Genomic DNA, 20,347 nt, shown 5'->3' with positions numbered 1-20,347 from the left:
TTAATACAAACATGTCAAAATTGATAAGGTTTAAAATTTATTATGTTTTGAATGATATTTTTTTAGGGTAGCCTTTAAAGACTTACGATATGTCATTAAATATGAAACATCCCTATATACCTTCCGCAAAAATAATTGAAAACATTGAGTACAAAAGACCAATTTAGTTTTGACTTTGAATTTTGACTGATTTACATATGTTTTACCTTTAAATACTTTAATTAATAATACAGCCTATGTATTCTTCGTATGTTCATTTATTAATGAAGACAATTTTTCTTATTCTGATGTTTAATTCATCCCATCAGTCAGTAATTTTCGTAACTAATTTGTTTTCTCTCTCTGTGCAAACAAAAAATAGAATGATTTTCAAAATTGTACATTAAACCACATTTAACAAGGTGTGATTCATTCAACTGATCTTATGATCCTCATGGTTCCATAAACCAAGTACAGTACATTACCTTAATAAAGTCCACACTATGAAATTTTATGTGATATGCCCATATTTGGGTATAATATGATATCATGCCCAGATAAGGACATGTCACCATACAGTACATACAATTTGATATTTTGTACAGAGCTTTATAGGGTTTGAGGAGTTTTAGTAGTATTAGATCTTGACCAAACCCCAAAGTTGCCTGTTACTTACCTCTTGGAAAAATCTGCTCACAACAGGTTGGTAAACCTGGACCTTCAATTGTTCATCTGTACAATACATTACTCTTATGTATTTTGTCTTATACTATGTTATTACTTTTATGGATCACATAATGTTTTTAAATTTATATGACTTGGACAGAATTTTAAGCTAGCATAAATAAATTAATTAGTTGAAGGTACTTTTTTACTTGAAATTCAGTCGCAGGTTTTAAAATTTGAGCATCAAAAAAAAAAAAAAAAAAATCAGGTCTTGACATTGGCCACTCTAAAGTTGATTGCCATACTTGTAATTAACACATGGAGTGATCAGATTGTCTGTTACGGTCTGATAACTGGTGCATCTGCACAGGTGGTTAGGCCAGTCTGGTGTTTAGCAGTTTATCTAAGTCTATCTGTGATTGGTTAATTCCTGGTTAACACACTTTTACCCTTGAACCACTTTCTATCTTCATTAATGATTAAATTTACTGTCAAACACTACAGTAGCATGCACCTGTCCTATACAGGTGAAGATATTCAAATTTGTTTTTTAAACTATGGCCCATGGTGTAGTATTACACTGCTTGAGACATATGTGTCTAAATATTTTTTTTTAAATGTATATTTTTATGGCATTATATCTAGTTTATCATATATGAGTGGTGTTGCCTTATATGCAAATTTTATACAAATTAGTTATGGTTTTTTTTTTTAATGTTAGACTACTTTTTAAGAGGAAATTCTATAACACCTGCATTAGAACACCTGAAACAATCAGGATTATATCATCTGAACCAACTGGGATTAGATTGGTTTTGTAAATTATAGAAAACTCCAAAATGTTTTAGCAGCAGGGAACAGGAATCCTCAGATTGATTTATTCCTAATCATTGCCTGACATATCTATATCAATCTTAGTATGACCTTAACATTTGAGAAAAGAAAGTAATTGAGACATCAGAAAATTGAACAGATAACCTTAATTTACAAATGTAAAAAAGAAAAACACAGCTGCATCTTCAAGTCTCATGATTTCTAGTTTCATATTCTTCGTATAATTCTTCCATTTATCTGTCTGATTGATAAAAATGTCATGCTTCCCGCGTCATGCATTCGGTGCAGTGTCTCTTGATATAAGGGCCCCTATTTTTATGTGGGTCATGGGTTGATAACAATCATGCATTGATAACAATCATGAATTGATAACAGGTTGTTTATGTCAATCATTTTAAAATACATTGCAGCAAGGGATTTTTAAGTTCTTTGCAAATGCAGTAATATAGTCATTAACTGTAAGAATATGTACTTTTTATATATTTTGTTCATTTATACATTACAACACATATATTTTATCAATTCCAAAAAACTCAATTGAGAGAAAGTGGGTAGTGGTAGTTTGGTGGTTTAGATGCAGTGGTGGATTTATGAATTTGAAATAGAGGGGGAGGGGGCTAGGGAGGAACTTTCACAGATGGGTAGTCTAGACCCACCATGGGCTGAGGTTTGAAAATTTATGATTGTCGCACCTCTTGATGGCTTGAAATTGCATTCTCAGACCTAAATTTGATTAATATTTTCCTTTTTTCTCTATAATTTTGAGAAATTTAGGGGGTCCTGGCTGGCTCAACTCCCCTCCCCCTTGAATCCACCACCGAGATATTTGTGAAATTCCCAACCTCAAAATTACTTGGTTTATGGAGCATTGTTTCATTCCATAATTGTGTATGTGAACAATTTTTTTTAATTGTTTTGCTGAGCTTACTGATCTACATTCATTTTTTATTTGTTTATCTATTTTGACTATTATCTTTTATTACATGAAGTAATTAAAAACAAATAATGATGTATATTTATACAGTACCTTTAAACCATTAACCAACTTTTAAAAAATCAGTAAAACAAGTACCATCCTCAAAAACATAGTTGGATCATTTTTCTTTACTGTAATTAAATGTATCGTAAATATGAGTAGGTTTTTTTTATACATCATGAATAGTAATTGGTTCTTACCGTAAGGCCTTTTTAATATCATGCAATCAATCTGTTATATTATTATTTAATATCACTTTATTGCAAACAACCAATAAGAAACGTAAAATACAATCCTAGATCATGTCCCAGATGAGGTACACGCAAGGAGAAACGGAGAACAACAAGGAGAAAAGGACAGAAATCAGTAATTTAAAAAAAAAACCTATAAGAAATTATAACAATCCTATTTTAGTCAGTTATAAGATATGGAGGATTAATCCAGGATGGTTCGTTGTTCGCATAATATACACTAAAGGAAGAGATTATGGCAAGTTTAGAAATATTGTCACGGAATTTTTTAAAATTAATTGGGTTATTGCACATTTTCAAAATTGTTTTAATTGTTTTTATATTGCGGGGAGAAATATATCCACGAGATATGATGATGATGATGAGTCAATGTATTTGACTCATCATCATCATCATTTTAAAAATTATTTCTTCATTTCTGGATGATTTTTGTATGTGGGGCGTATAAGACGACCCTCTGTTTTATCATCGGAATTCCTACGTTTTTCTGCTTTTTATGGTCTTGACACTGAATCTAGCTGGCTAAAAACGGAGCCAAATGCCAAATGCAAGGCTAATCTTCCAAAAGAATATCATTTTATGAGTTTTTAAATGTTCATCAAAATTTTATTTTCCTGTATTTAAAATTGCGTTCATTCATACTAACATTTAGTATCTTCATTGCAGTAGTAAATTTGCGTGTTATGGATGATCCGCATGTAAGACGAACATGATTTAATAAATATAAAATTTGCATGTTTTGCGTATCTGACGACCCCCTGTTTTTCAATCATAATTTGCTAATTTTAAAACCTCGTCTTATGTTTGAGTATGGTAGTTTTTTTTTTTCTGCATAAGGGAAAGCAGATGACAACTTGGAAAGATCTCAGTTGGCTAGTGAAGATTCACTCTCTCCTTCCTGTGAAGAGGTTGCTGGGGGGGAAACAGAAAATGAAATGTAGCGAGGAAAATGATTGGCCAACAGCTGTATAGATTATGTTCAGTGTTGGTAGGAAGTGCCTGACAAACACTGTAGAAGATGCTACTTTTTGTTTGGATTGCTCCTCATTTTGAAATTTCACTTTAAACCTGATATGACTTTCGACAGATCACATGCCTCGAGTGACGTCAGTTTTGTGCTGATTTACTAAAAAAAAAACCCACCTCCATGCTATCAGTGTCAGGTATCAGGTATTGAGCAAGGATTTCTAAAGTTTATTGACAGTATGTCTTGGAAATGTTATCATTTTGTTTAGTGATATTGTAATTATTTTAAATACTTGGATGGTTCATCCTCATTAAATATTGTTCAAATAATTAATACAGAGGGTTTAATTGAAATTATTTTTAAAGCATTATGGTTAGGATTTCCCAATAAATATAGTGAATAAATAAATACATAATGGTTACAGGTAAAAATAATCAATTTCTGTGTGTTTTCCCACATAGTGACTCCTTACTTTTACAATTTATTGTTACATTTGGTTTTAGTAAAGTACGTAGAATTGTATATCATGTTTTAAAATGGAAAATGTGTTTGCTATAGTTATAGAAAATTTTTAAAAGGAAATAAGTTGTACCAAGCAATTATTATTGCTGGGCTCCTCAAAATAACCATTTCAAGGAGCTTTTGAGAAAGGGAAAAAATGTTTGCTTCTCTTTAGGTCTTACTACCACACTTCTACAATGTGTATTTAAAGTAGATAACCACCAAGTCACTGTCCAACCTCGACAACAAATGTCTTCCTGTCTAAAGATGTACGACCACAATATTTCATGACAGAATTCATTTAAAACATTCTTATTTATTATGAATTTAAAAGGTTTAATTATTTAATAAGAAACATAGTGTTATAATTTTATTATCTAATAATGTGAGCTTAATGTTAATGTATTAATATCATAAGTCATGAGTTACCACCTTCACATGGACTTTCTGGAAAACATCAACCATCTTCCTTTTTCCTCAAATGGAAGTGACTACATATACATTGCAGACATATTTTGTTTGTATCATATAATTTCCCATCCCCAGAGGCTCATCTAATTGTATTCAAAGTCATCTTCCTCCTACTTATATTATACTGAAGATCATATTGGTTTCCCCAGTTTTTTTTACTTTATGTTTTTTTAATGTTTGAAATGAAGAAAACAAAGTGACTCAGACTTCTTATGACATTCAATACAGAAACCCACATGAATAATTCCTTGTCGGCTGTCTTTTGCCAAGGCAGGAACTGTGAGAGATAATTATAATCTTTTCCGCCACATAAACTACTGAACACCCGCACATAAACAAACATGTGTACTATTCCCCGCAGCTTTTAAAAAGCTCATCAACCGTTCAGCCAGACTTTCACTTCGTCAACGCACCAGTGGTACAACATGGAACCGTTGCTTAACGCAACTTATAACGTTTTGTCCATTGAGATGTTTGAAACAAGCATTGAATCAAGTGAATGCTTATTTCAATGGCCTACTTTTTTTGTAATCAGCTGCTGTACTCAAAATTTCTCTTCATTAAAAAAATTTAATGTTAATGTTATTTTAAGGTGCCAATCCTGTATGTTAGTTTTCCTAAATGGGAATTTTGTTATTGCCTTAATTCTCTGGTTTTCCCAAGTTTTTCCATATTTGTACTAAAATTACACATCTGAATGAGAAAAAAAAATTCCCTCTCAATTAACTGATAGTTAAATAATACATTTACTTTGTTCTTTTGCATAGACCCTTACATTTGCTGGTAATCAATTTAAGGATTTGTTGTTGATCTTATTTAATATTTTTATGTGCATAAAAAATCTGAAGACAATTTTGAAAAATGTACAGGATTGACTCCCAGTGAAATACCTGCCAATGTGTAAAGGAAGGGAAAGTTTTTAGTGCAGTGTTAGTGAGAGTGTTGTTGCTCTATAATGTGTGTGATTGATATTGGTAATCTTGGACTATACGCAAATTACTGTATGAGTATCTGAATATATAAGGCAATAACAGCGATTGGATTGACTAAAACTGCTAGATATATCTTATTCTTACATTGCATATTATAGCAGCTCATCTCCTGAAAGTGTGAGGAATTTCACAGGTTGTTTGATTGACAGACATCTGTCAGACGAGAGCAGCTATTTGAGATGCTCCAAAGACGTCAGTAGTCGTCAGACAGACTCGTACAACTCTGCTTGCCTGTCGAAATGAAATTTGTACACAATCAAAATTCGTTATACACTTTCGTTGTTTGTACCAACAAATTAAATTTTACTTCAATAAGATTTTTAAGTTTATGGTCAGAAATGAAATTGACCTGTTCAATTTTTCTAAGCCTAGGATTTTACCATGTCTAGGCTGTTGATCCAACATAAGCAGGCGATATCCACACAGGCCATCCTACATACTTATGTTATAGAGGCCTAGACATATCCTTAGGCTTTCGGAGAGTTTCTAGCATTCTTAATTATCGTGCTTTAGCGAGATTTATGTTTTGAAATCTGCGTAAGAGTTCTCAAGAAGTTCAGTAGACTTTTCAAGTGTTACATTATTTATAAGTTCCTGTTTTTTTTTTTGCTTGTTTGTCTGCTCAAACCTTATTAGAATTTGACATTTTGTTGATTGTTGATAAGTATCAATTTTGAATGCAAGTAAGTTATAAATATGGCCGGCAGAACTGGGGTTGTGGGGCCCGGGCCCTTTATTTTTGGCAGAAAATGTATGTCTATGCATATTTTTGTATGATCGGCTCCCTCGCAATTCATATTCCCATTCATCTTACTAGTTGGCCCCTCACTTTGAAAAATGTTCCGCCAGCCCTGATAAAGAAGGTCATAATTAATACAGTAGTATGTCTTATTAATCAATACATTAATTAAAATTGGATATATTTTCATATAGCATCTGAAGAATGTGTTCTGTAAGAATGACTTTAACTTATTAATAAGCTGTAAGGAACTGTTTTTCTACAGAATAAATATACTGTAGTGATAAGTTTTAATGATTGCTGCTTCTCTACCATCCTATGAAACCAGTGGCAGATTCAAGGAGGGGTGGGGGAAGCAGATGGCCCAGGGCCCCCTAAATTGTTAAAAATTGTTTTAAAAAATGGATATATAAAGAAAATTATATTCAAATTTTAATAAGTTTGGGAGCGCAATTTCCAGCCATCTAGAGGTACCATAATCACAAATTTTCTTACCTCAGCCCCAACGATCGTGGGGATGAGGTGGTATAGATCCTTTATCTGTGAAAGTACCCCCTCCCCTGGGTGTCCCTCTATTTTGAATTCCTGGATCTGCCACTGGAAACTGATTGATCGACTGATCAATTGATTGATTGACTGATTGATATATTCCATTTCTCTCTGACACAGCTAGAGGTGCAAGACTTTTTAAGGAAAATTGTTTTAGCTTTCGACTTACAAAAAAATATTAACAATTGTATTCCTTTTTTTTTTTTTCAGAAAGTTATTTTTTGTAATTAAAAAAAGTTATTACCAACAAATACACAAGCATGACAACAGACTTTTCGTCCCTTTTCTTGACAGGCAAAACGTGATTCAGCTAAAAAAAAAATCTTTAAAATTCCCTCCTTCCTGATGGTCATCTTTCAGTCCACTTAAACCAAACTCAAAACCTGTTCAAAATATTTTGTTTTATGTTATCATGCAACACCATCGTGCCTAGATGCTAGACTTGTAATGCCTCTGACCATCTGCCAATTAAGAACAAACAGGTGTTTAAGGAAAAGGTCTACATTTTTATTTTGTATTTTTCTCATGTTCTTATCATAACAAAAATAAGTCTGACCACCAATCAATCTGTTAATCAATCAGTCAATAAGTCAATCAATCAATCTGCACTCTAATTTTTGGCATGCAGGGGAAGGGATAGTCCAGCAATACCCCTTAGGTTGAATAAATTACCAAAAATTGGTTGATTTTTTTTCTGTTTGCCTCTTACTGATTGATGGGTAAAGGGCAAGGATTCTTGGTTGCAGGCCCTGGAATTGCCCCTGGGCATGGGTAGTGATGATTGTGATAGTGACAATTTTGATCGTCACCAATGATACATAGTGACTGTGATGGTGACCTTGTAGCTTTGATAATGATAGTGATGATTTAATAGGGGCTGCCATAAAGATAGTTATGCTAATAGTCACATTGTAGTGATGGGCAATAATTATTATGATAAGTAATGATAACAATAGTGAAAGCAATGTTGTTTACAGAGACGATGATGAAGGATCATGAAATGTATCAATAGATAACAGGCAATTAGTACCTTTAATTTAATAAAAATGTTAAATATATTCAGTTACAGTTTACCTTTCAATTCAGGGTTCGGTCTCTAATTAGAGGGTTAGCTTTGTGTTAAAAATTGATGATTATTATTTGGTTCTTTGAAAAAATGGTCTTAAATTAGAGGGGTCTTGGAATGAGAGGGGTCTCGAATTGGAGGGTGCACTGTAATCATCAAATTCCTCATATAATTGAATCAAATTTGTTTTCAATATTAAACATATTTTTTTATGTATCTACTGTACGACAGCATGAAACAAACACCAAAGAAAGTGTTACAAGCAAACATATTACAACTTTATTTTCCTATCCTCATTCCTGACGAAAGTTGAATCACAATAATTTAATTGGTTAAAAATATGCAAATTCTGTTTTTTACTTGAAAGAAAAGCAAATATTAATTAAAATTCATCTTTAAGTTTAAAAGCTCCACTTGGTACATATCCTTCGACTAAACCCTAATTTGAGAAACCCCAAAACGCGATCTGAAATTAAGTACAAATTAGCAAATAATTAAATGAAATATGACTAATTCAGAAATCAATTAGAACAAGTATACAGTTAACCTTTTACTCTCCTACTCGACTCGTCCAACATTATTTCTGGAACGAAACATGAATAAGGAAGTGAGCATTGCAGAACGATAGACATCCCAAGATGCTCTAAAGGTGGATAAGGTGTTCGCTATGAAAGTGAATTAACACATTTACAAGTAGTAAAAGATTCACTATGGACCTGAGAAGTTCCCAGTTGGTGTTACACATAAACACAACATCCTCCTGCTAGGATACTTAGCTGTTGACATAAACTGGCCAGGCCATTTAACAGTATCGCAATACAAACAGTGTCAGATATAGTTAAAGTGTTATGAAAAAGTTGCATGTTAAAAGCATACTTGGGGAAAGTCTAACAGCAGACGTTACGTGATGTCACTATTTTCTGAGTTTCTTAACTGACCGGCTGTGATTAATCCAGTTTCCTATGGTTATTGTCCACTGCACTGGTCATCTTCTATTCATATCTTCATTGGGAGGATGGAAATGATTTGGCAAAAAATGTCTCCTTTTCCCCTATTTTTCTTAATTAAACAAGTTCAACTCTAGCTTTAAATTTGTTTTAGAACCAGTCGTACAAATTTCAAAAGATCTTTGTAATTGAATAAGTGAAAGGTAATTCATTTATACATGTTATTCAACTGTTTCATTGAATTTCTGTAATCTCCTAATAACTGTTAATTTTGTTAGTCAGCACCACTACACTTTAGTTAGTTCACAGGACCAAAACTGATTTTTCTTCCTTCCTTAATAGTCATCCAGACTTTCCATCGATCTGTTATTGATTGATTGATTGTTTGATTGATGGAACCTTATAGCGATGAACTACTTTAGTAGCATCAATATAAAAAGCCGAAACTGATTGGTAATTACAATCATCGGTATCCTATCTTGTGGATCATTGTCTGCATTATCATCCTTGCCGTCGTCGACTTTGTTATAGGTAACGTTGACAGTGGCAGAGATCCCAAGTTTGAAAACCAAAAAATAGGGAGATTTTTTTCGTGAAGCGATCGCCTCCTGTAGCGACGCGCTGTGACACCTTACGAAGCGCTGTGCAACATGAAAGTATTACACAAAATGAAGAAAACAAACAAATTTCATTAATTTGTTTACTTTTATTTAACAATTTTACATTTGTTTACACATTGCCGTTCGCCTAAAATATAAATTTATAACTATTCTTATTTATTTAATTGTGTATGGGCTAGCCAACTGCTGTCTCTTATACACATCTAGATGTGTATAAGAGACAGATCCTGATTCGCTAGGCTCCATCGTACGTGCGTAACTAGGCCTAAGGCCGCAGAGTCACGACCACCACTACACACAGACGCCCACTCAATACAACGCACATACCCTGCAGTGCAGATAGAGCCTAGGCCTACATGTATTTCGGGATTGATATTAAAAAAAAATTCATCTTTCGGAAGACTTCTTAGTACCAAAACCTACTAACTATGATTTTTTTCGTATTGTTATTAAAGAACTGAAGCTTACTTGAAAGAAAAAGTATTTTTTATGCACCGATTCTACAAAGTTCCAAATCTTCGCGGCGAAAAAAACTTGGGGCATCCATTCCATGTGATTTCTAATTTCGTTAATTTGTTGAAATTTATTTACTCAACTGACAGCCATCTCATTGATTGAGGTCGCGCGGATGAGAAAGATCGTAACATGGAGGATAAACAAGGCGATTCTACCACGGATCTAGGCCTGCCTTGCAATGGAGTTGTTATTTTGATAAACAACTTAAATAACAACTCCCTGGTCTTGTTTACGACATTTTAAGGCTGAGCGAGCGCCATAGTATATTGGCTTAAGATAAGAAATTTTGTTTCATTGCTCTATGACATCGTGGAAATCACATTTTTTTGTGAAATTTTCGGGATATTTAAAAAAATCGGGAGATTATTAATAAAAATCGGGAGGGCGGGAGACGGTCTCAAAAATCGGGAGAACCCGCGATTTTCGGGAGAATTGGGATCTCTGCAGTGGTGTCGTCATATCATCGCCATACCACTCTCATATCTTCCTTGGCTTCACCATTATTGTTGCCATCATCATTATTTACACTGCCCTATCATCATCATTGTTACAACCACCCCCCTCCCATCATCACTATTATCCCACCATTACCACCACAATCCCATCCTAACCTCATCATCACCACCCCCACTATTATTATCAAATCTAGTACCACAAGGATCATAATCTTTAACACTGTTCTATCAGGCTGAATGTACCCATGTACAGTAGAACCTCGTTTTTCCATACCTCAGTTATAGGAACCCTCAATTTTACGTACGCCTCGTACGGACGATGACGGCATCGAAAACCCCAAAATACTAAAATCATATGGCCCATTTCAGGGCCACCATAATATAAAAAAAGAGATTTGTTAGTTTCTGTATGTTTATTATTTCAATACTATAACAATAAACAAACCATATGCAAGTATTTGCATTAAACAGCAGTGTTGATTGTGTCTAATTAACACGCTGTTATAGTCTACCACGTGGACTGAGCGAGGTGAATAATCTACCATCGGTGCTTGAGATAATTTCTTTCCTATTTAGCTTTGTGTGAAAAACTTGTCTTATCAAATTTTCTACACAAATTTTACTAAGCTATGTAAACATAATTTTGTATACGAACACTAATTAGTTGGCTCGCCCAGTGCAGTGCATGCCCAGACAACACCGCAGCTGTGTTGTTTAGAATAGCTAGGAAGGGGAATTCCCAAGTTATACCTTTGTCATCTAGGTAATCTTATAATATTTTCATATTCTTTAGTTAAATAAAAGATATAAAATGATGAGTTAACCTACTAGACACATGGTTTTATTTGAACACTTTATTATGACATCGTAAAGTGATGAATAATACTAATAACATGGTTTTATTCATAGGCCTAGACCTACAGTTATACGCCTAGGCTAGGCAACATCGTTCGTTCATAACATACGTTTGTTACGTACGTATTAGTGTTACGTAGGTATTAGTTCAAAGGGCACCACAAATTTAACCCAACCTCAATTTTACGAATCCAGCGATTTACGTACGGTCTCCAGCCCCGTACCGTACGTACTACTGTACATACAACTGAAAATGGGTCACCTCAAAATGATACATCTGAAAATAGGTCGCCACCTGAAAACCTTTGAAAACCAAGGTTCTAGAAAATCTTCCCCCTGGTAGTCCTAATAATCGTTTTAAAAGTGTGCCAAGTTCAGTTATTGATTATTGTGAAGATGTGTTCGAGTTTAGTTATTGATCACAGGCTTTGCAATTGTGCCTTTAGGTTCAGTCAGTTGGTATCACCCTGCAATTTAGATATAATTGTAGGGTACTGTAATTCAATCCATAATCAGACACTCTTGTTGACCCAGATTCTTCATCTGGAAAAGAGCTTTGTCATTCATTTTTGTTCCCCTTCATTCTACATGCACAACGTATGGCACCACTATTTATTTTTGGCACTGGGTCAAAGGGATATGCCAAGTACTGTACTATACTGGACTTTTGAAAGCTCAATTTTTGACCTAAACCTGTCAATAAACTGTATGACATTCATTTTTTTAAATTGTCATCAGTATCATCAGCAATATATATTATAATCATTTTCTTTTCAATGTTGTTATCGTCATACATCATTAGCATAGTAATTAACTTTATCATCATCAGCATCATCATCATTATCATCATCATCATCATCATCATCATCATCATCATCATCATTCTAATCATTATTTTTAATAGCGTAACAATTTTTTTAAATTATATGTGCTATTACGTACATTGGACCAATGAATATTCAATATAAAGTCGAGCACTTATTGCTCCAGACTACTGTCAGCCAGTGAGATTCTGTGGAGAATGCAATGGCCTGACACGAGCGCAACGGGAAAAAAAAAAACATTTGTTCCATATTGAGAAAATATCTTATATTTTTTGTATTTTATTCAGTAGTTTCAGCAAACATTTCTGAATGCAGAGGTGTAGCTTCTTTCTTTCTTTTTTTTTTTTCATTATGCTTATTTCTTCTTGTGGTACTGAGTTTAAATCCTCTAACCTAGTAATCTTCAATCCTGAACTAACTTCCCCTTCAAGTCTTGCATCAAGTCTTAGAATATGAAGCACACCCCCCGAGTTTATTACACTCGAATTGGCAGATCACTCGGTGTTTGGTGAGAGTTACAAATGAAATTAAATCAAGTCGTCAATTATATTTATCATCATTATAAGTAAAAAAGCCACTGTTATACATACATTTGCTTCTGTAATAAATTTAATTCTGTTAGAATCGTCATCAATTATGATACAATAAATTTTCCTTAATATTTATGCATTCACACTATAGCAATGTAAAAACATATAAAAATTGTCTACAAGTAAAATTAAGCTTCATTTATAGTCGAGTACAAGAGAAAGGTCCTTAAAAAAAGGATATGTGTTCTGTTTAATGTTGTGTGTTACCCCTCAAAAGTAGGTTGAATAGAATTGTGAAAGTCTCTTGTGGTCATTCACCGAAGCATCTTTGCAATTGAATTAATGGAATCTATCTATTTAATTAATATCAAGAAGTGAAACAGGTACACTAATCTTGGAAAGGTTGTTAGAAGACATGTCCAGAAATCTTCTTCATTTTATTTTTGAAGTGAAACTTGGAACATGTTTTGAAAATAGGGGAAAGTGATTAAATTGGTTGAAATTATGTAGATTTCAGATCGGAGATATCGTAGGAGTTTATTAACTAATAGTACATAAAAAAGACTAAAAGATTAGCAATAATTGATAAGATAATTAATAAGTATTAATTATATTATTATATATTTTCACTTTTTTAGTGATACTGTCAGAGGAAGATGTAATGAATGGAAAGTGAAGGGGGTGGGTAATATAAAGGTTATGAACTAGGACTAGCTGACCAGTGTATGACAATTTCTTCCCACAGTTGAAATGTACTCACAAACTTCAGTCGTATGATATAATAATATAAGAATTGTGATATTTTAAAATTAAGACCAATTTTTTTTTTTATTTCACACTTGCATACCATAAATCATTATGTTTTGATTTTTAGTCATTGAAAAATGTTGTTTTATTTCTATTTGAAAATCTTAGAAAATGTACTTTACTTAAAATATCTACCATTTTCAGCTTCTTTGGTAGAAAGGTCAGAAAATGTTGAGAAGGAAATATTAGTTATCAATATTTGTCAAAATTGATTAAAAACTGAAATGTTGAGTGATTGCCTCCAGCATAAAATGTGAATAATTGAGGCTAAGTGTGGTTAAGGGGGAAGTCCTATTACTATGTTATTGTTGACCTGACCATTTTTAAGGGCGCTGTCATTTACAGGCTAAATATAGCTGTCACATGCCTTGTGTCCCTATCTAAACATGTACACTTGTACATTGTATCTTTTTTTTTTATTTGTTTGATTGTAATATCATTTTCATTTATCTTTTACTATTATTTGTCATTTTTGTCAACTTAATTTGTGTTCTGTTTCAATTTGTCACAAATGTTTGTAAAAATTGTTTTATTTTCAATCTGTCATGAAAGCACTATCTTAAAATATTCATATGTCCTGGGAAAAAAACAGATTGTTGACCAACCTCAATTTGTCATCACCATGTTAATTACTGTATCTGTATTACATTGTGTTAGTCATAATATGTAAACATACTGCAGTTGATGAATAGCATAGTGTTCTGAAGTTGGATTTTTTTTTTCTGATATAGTCTGTGTGTTATTGAATGTTGAATTAAATATTATGTTTCCTGTTGCTGGGATTTTTTTGTTCATTGTGATTCTTTTGTTGTTTTTTTTTTTGTTACCAAAAGTTGCTTTAATCATGTTTCTCAAAATCTTTTATTTTTATGATGTGGAGGATATGGGTATAGTATGGTGAGTGATACTTGTTAACATTTTGTGATGCCTCTGTCTGTATGGTAGTGTGGAATGTTGTGATGCCTCTGTCTGTATGGTAGTGTGAAATGTGAGAAAATAAAATATTTACAAAAATAGTATTGAATTTATTCATAAATAAATAAGGAAGCCATTTAAATGCACTGTGTGTAAAACAATATAAAACTTGATTAAAACACTTCTCATCTTAACAAATTTGTAAGAAACTCTTTAAGAGTTTTTCTTTGTTGAACTTGAGTCCCTTAAACAGAAACCCCAGGCTTATGTTAACCATGCAGTTCCTAGATGCTGTCATTTCTGTTTTCCACACCCAAGATCAATGAACCTCATGCAAGGATGTTACAGTATATGTTTGTTTTTTTTATGAATTAAAATATATAGTAGAAAATATGAAATGATTTTTTTAAGTGAAAACATAAGCTTGTACTTGAAAAACCGTACGATTAGCTGATTTCGGATATGATTTACGCAGGCCTTGATTAAAACCATGTAAAACAAGCTATTAATGCCGCTGTTCATTTACTTGATATCTACGTGCACGCTCTGTCGTAACTTGCGATAAAGTTGTAATTGTTCTACATGAGGAAATGAGCACCATCTGACTGTATACTGCACTCAGTTCTCACATGCAAATATCACGTTGGAAACAGTTTTTAAAAAAAAATATTCAACTGATAATGAAATTATCCTTTCAGTTGGTCCTGTAAGTTTATTTTGAACATACGGTAATTTCTCTACACCAATCACTTACTTTCGGTTTGCAGTTCTTTACAGATTGCACAGCTAATTGAGGAACTATTTACCGATGTATATTATGGAGTTAATATGACAGATTTTATTCCAACAAGGTCCATTTGGAAAACCTCCAACAAACTGGTTGGGAGGGAAACGATACCCAGATGGACAGACAAAATCTGTCAGGATTTGTCCAGAATTCATGTGATAATGATATTAAAACATGATTCAAGCATCAAAAGTTGAAAATTGTACAGTAATAAAGATATTTACTAAGTTATGTATTTTAACATATGAACAAGAAGAGTTGAAATGATGATGAGATATTAAATTAATTAATATTCAATGACGTTTGCTTATATTCAAATCTCAGCACAAAAATAATATTCTGACAAACATGCATTTCCATTTTTGGATTGTTGCTATCTTATTAATATTAATTTATTTTATTGTTGTTAGTATGCATAGTAAAGTTTTAAACTTTAAAAAAATACAGTATTTTTGAATGTATAATATATTATTATTAACATCATTATTATATTGTTATTATTGTTATTTTTGTAATTATAATTGTTATTAATATTATATTGTTTTTTATTATAAAGTGCTGATTTTAAATTTATTATTGTTGTCATTCTTGTCGTTATTGTGGTATTTTTTAATGTTCATTGCCTTATCTATGTGTAAATTATATGAATTTGCTTGAGATATAATAGAAATGGGTTCCTCATATAAAAAATATAAGTTTACTCCATTTAATTCTGTTTATTTGTCAACATTGAGGGGGTGCTTCAGTACCCAAGCTGTTAAAAATCTAGATCATCATCTTGCAATAATGTTAAGGGTTTGCATAGTTGTGCTGAAAATTATTTTTTTTGGCAGAAATTTGACCTGTCTAAATACTTATTAGTTTGTCATTTCAAGGGCGATGTTGTAATTTATTCATCAATTCTTTTCCTCCATCTTTTTTTGCATGTCATCACAAATTTGTAACACGTTTTGCTTCCTGTATTCACTTCCACTTGGCGCTAGGTACCTCAGTTTTTATAAAAATTAAAATTGAAGAGTTTGTTATGACTAATGTGAGGATTGATGTCTTCACTATCAGTTAGTCCCATCTGATCTTATTGCCCCAATTACCATCTTTAGTATAATTCTTAATACTATCTGACTCCTTAAGATATTGAAAAATATCATTTCATGTGAATTTGTGGTCATTTGCTTTGGGTATTCAAGATATTATGTCTATTAAGCTAATTTAACAATAATATTCTATATTTGGATTGATAACTTATTAGTGTTCAATTGAAAATGAGAATGTATCTTCCTATCCAATTAACAGATAGTTACATGACATTAATTGATTCTTTTTAAATCACTAATTTTATATTCTTATTCAACATACTATCATTCCAGATTTTGTAGACAGTAGATCTATATCTTTAATGTGTCATGGGTTTTATCAGAATTTTTTGTAACTATTAAAATATTTAAAAAATCTTGTGCATTTAAGGTCAGTTTGTCTTGGTAAACTTTATATTTTTTTTAAATACTGACATTAGTGTCATAGGAAAGTAGTCTTTTAGCTCTAGACATTTTTTGAAGAGGAAAGAACAGGAAGAATCTTGCTTTGCAAGCATGGAATGTCTTGGGTGAATCATAAAAACTAAGTCAAGATTTTGTTTATACCTTGTTTCTTTTTTTCAAAGGTCATCAGAGGAGGGCTGAAAAAAAAAATAAAACTTTGTTTTCTTATTTGTTTTGCCAAGAACATTCAGACAGAGGAGAAAAAAAAATTAAATTGTATTGGTTAATGCATAGAACAAAGTTTCTTTGCTCTATGCTTAATGTAAACAGTGTAATATTATGGGATGATTAAATGCTATAAATTTAGGAAGAAAATACATATCTTATTCTTGGAGATTTCAAGGTAGCGGCGGGCATATTAAAAATAAAGTAAAACATTAATTTTTTTTCTGAAATTTTCATTTTTTCTTGGCAGTATGATGTGGTGCTAAATGGCCCAAAATATAATTGTATTTTTATTCGAAATCATCATTATTGGCGAGCGGTGGGTTCGCTAAACAAGATTTTAATTTTATATTCAAAGTTGGTTTCCCTTGTTCATTTGAACAAGGGCACCAACTTTGAATATAAAATTAAAATCTTCCCCACTCTCTTACTTTTTTTACATATAAATTCTACTTGTTTATTAATATTTAGGAGAGATTTTTTCATATCTTGTTTAGCGAACCCACTGCTCACCAATAATGATGATTTTGAATAAAAATACAATTATATTTTTGGCCATTTAGCACCACGCTGCCAAGAAAAAATGGAAATAATAATATTATTTTTCCAAGAAAAAATGGAAATAATAATATTATTATCTGAACAGTTTTAAAAAGTTTTTAGTTTTTAAAATTTTATAGTTTATTGCTTTTATTTTCATGTAGTGTTTAAGTGATCTGCTATATATTAAATTATATTTGAAATATGATTTAATACTATTCCAATATCAGATCAATTTTGTGTATTATTTACATTAACTTCATTTTATTTACATCACATTACAAATCACATTATAATTATTCATTGTTTTTCACATCTCATATAACTTTAAACTATTTTTACAGTTTTTAACTGACTTTCATATTCTTCCGCCATAAGGTTAATTTAATTTGTATATTGTATTATTGATTTAAAAACATAGAATTAAACTTATTTTAAAGAAATATATTATTAAATCAAGTGTACTTTATTATCTTGTAGGAAAAACGTGGAGAAGAAAGCTTTGTTTGAACATTTAGATTCAGTTTTCCTGGCTGTTGATGAGATAGTAGATGGCGGGTAAGTTTCATTGTGATATTAATTGTTAAGGCAAGACCTGAAGTGCTGGTCTCACAGGCCAGAGTGCCCATCTCTCTTTCCTTGGGCCAGACTGTGGAAGTTCGCGACTCCTCCCGCACTGCAGTCTGTTTTACCTTCCCAGCATATGCCGGAACCCATTTATACACCTGGGTGGAGAGAGACAAACATAGATAAATTGTCCTGCCTAATGACACAAGCGACTTGCACAGCGAGTGTTTCGAACCCCCGACCTCAAGGTTGAGAGTCCGAGTCACAACACTTCTACATATCTCAAACATTTCACTTTAGTTTCTTATTCTTTTTCTTTATTTGCCAAGAAAACAAGTACAATACAATGGCGGTATACAATACAAATACAAAACAATTTAATGAGCGGGCATGGACACAAAACCTCATGTACGATTAATTTATTTTTATAATTTTATCTACATATTTTGAATTTTTTTGTTGTTTAATTATCATTTTTTTTTCTTATGAAAATTAACTTATATACTATAGATAGGTTTTTGCATCTTGACTTGTTTGGTTGACTTTTTCTCCAACTGCAGAATAGCTCTTGTTTCCATTCTGTTTTTTTTCTATCCCAATTTTGTATGTTTTTGCACTGCACTGTATGTATGTATGTACAAACCTACAGTACAACTTTTACAAGTTTAGGAATCTAATATATGCCAACATTTCTGTGTTTTATTTTCAAAATATCAAGAGGTGTGAAGTGCATTGTTCAATTTTAAAACAACTACAAATTTAATCAAATCTGCCGGTGATAGACAAAGAGAGCTTTGTATTGTTGATGACAAATATAAGATTATTTTTTGTTTAATTAACTTTATTTATTCGACTATAAAAAAAGTACAATTGAGTTTACAAGACATAAACCATGAATCATAGTTTAAATAATTATCATCATTTATGATTTAATTAGATAGTATATTTTTTTGTTGTGTATTTTTTTTTCTGGCAGCTTTACTGTCAGTATCGTAATGTTTGGTAGGTTTTTTTTTTGTAACTCATCAGCTTCTACAACTTCCACAAAGAAATTAATCTGTTCAAGTTAGATTAGGCAAATGACAGAAAGTATTAAATTCATGTTTATAGTAAAAGACTGTAAATGTAAACTTAGAATTTATTCAGAACAAAATGAAGGTTAAAATAAAAGGGAGAAAAATAATATCTTTTAATTGTTCAATATAGGACTACTTTTAAAATATAGTAATCTCAGGGTACCCTATGGAAATAATTGGAAGTTAGGGAATGTACTTAGGACTATTCTGGGCAGAGAATTTGTTTTAAAAATACATGAATTATTTAAGGGAGAGCCAGAAAAAAATTTGATGGAATGTTGTAAAACAGCTAATTTCATGTAAAAGAATTGTATTTTTACTGTGCACATAATAATTACTGTTATATTATACAAACCCATTAAAGTATGTAATTTATTTAAATCTAAATTATAAGAATGTTCAAACATTTGTTACATACTGATTGTGATAGCTGATAAAAATGAAAACAAGCTGTTTTTAATATTTTTTATCTCAGTATAAAGTTAAATAAACAAGAAACTCACTTCATTCATAACCAGAGGGCAGCAGACATCTACAAATAAAAATCTTTGTGCTTATGTTTTTTTTTTTCTCGTTATCTTTGCTTTTTTTAACTGGGTGTTGTCCTTGTCACAGTATCCTTTGCTCATCAAATGTCTGCCGTCAAACTTATCTGACATTTCATGATTGGGACAACTTCCTTCATTGGCAGTGCATGTATTGCTAATCCCCGTTCCCTTGTGCCCCTCAACACAAAATGACGTAGCGAACGTTGTATACTGCTGATTATCACGCTTGGTTCCCATTTTCGTTTTTGAAACTTTTTAAAAATGAGCCAAGTTAGATTGGAGAGGGTGATGTTTATATGGATTTGAATTATGTTTAACTTGTGTCTTAATTTTATTCTTCTATATCCTCCAGAAATTCCAATAAAGAATTGGACTATGTGACTCTATATAAATAAATCTTGTTATAATTTGTATAATACTGTACTGTCTTTTCTAAAAGCTTATAATAAAATCTTAGAGTAAACTTAGATCATCACTAGTTTTTACTTGCTCTTTTTTTTGTCTTCTTTATAGTTAGTTTATTAAATACTTTATATTATATAAAATAACATCTACAGTAAATATATTAAATTATTAATTTCCCACCTAGTAATTAATGAAATAATAAATATTAATAGAATAATAACGTTCAAAATGTAATTGTATACCGTGTATATATGCCATGTA

The 20,347-nt window shown here is 31.8% G+C and overlaps 1 protein-coding gene across 3 annotated transcripts in view; it reads left to right on the top strand.

The window, feature by feature from the left end:
• Positions 1-20,347, top strand: part of LOC117123418 (coatomer subunit zeta-1-like) — a 100,620-nt gene that overhangs the window by 50,188 nt on the left and 30,085 nt on the right. For all 3 annotated transcript variants that reach the window (XM_033269339.1, XM_033269325.1, XM_033269332.1), the window contains exon 5: positions 17,971-18,048. In XM_033269339.1, coding sequence (XP_033125230.1) covers positions 17,971-18,048 — 78 coding nt within the window. The remainder of the gene's footprint in view (positions 1-17,970; positions 18,049-20,347) is intronic.

Source organism: Anneissia japonica, unplaced genomic scaffold (assembly GCF_011630105.1).
Source record: "Anneissia japonica isolate Jap-2015-1 unplaced genomic scaffold, ASM1163010v1 scaffold288292_len1863012_cov191, whole genome shotgun sequence".
NCBI lineage: Eukaryota > Metazoa > Echinodermata > Crinoidea > Comatulida > Comatulidae > Anneissia > Anneissia japonica.
Note: the sequence above shows the minus strand (reverse complement) of the source record. Positions and strands in the feature narration are given on the sequence as shown.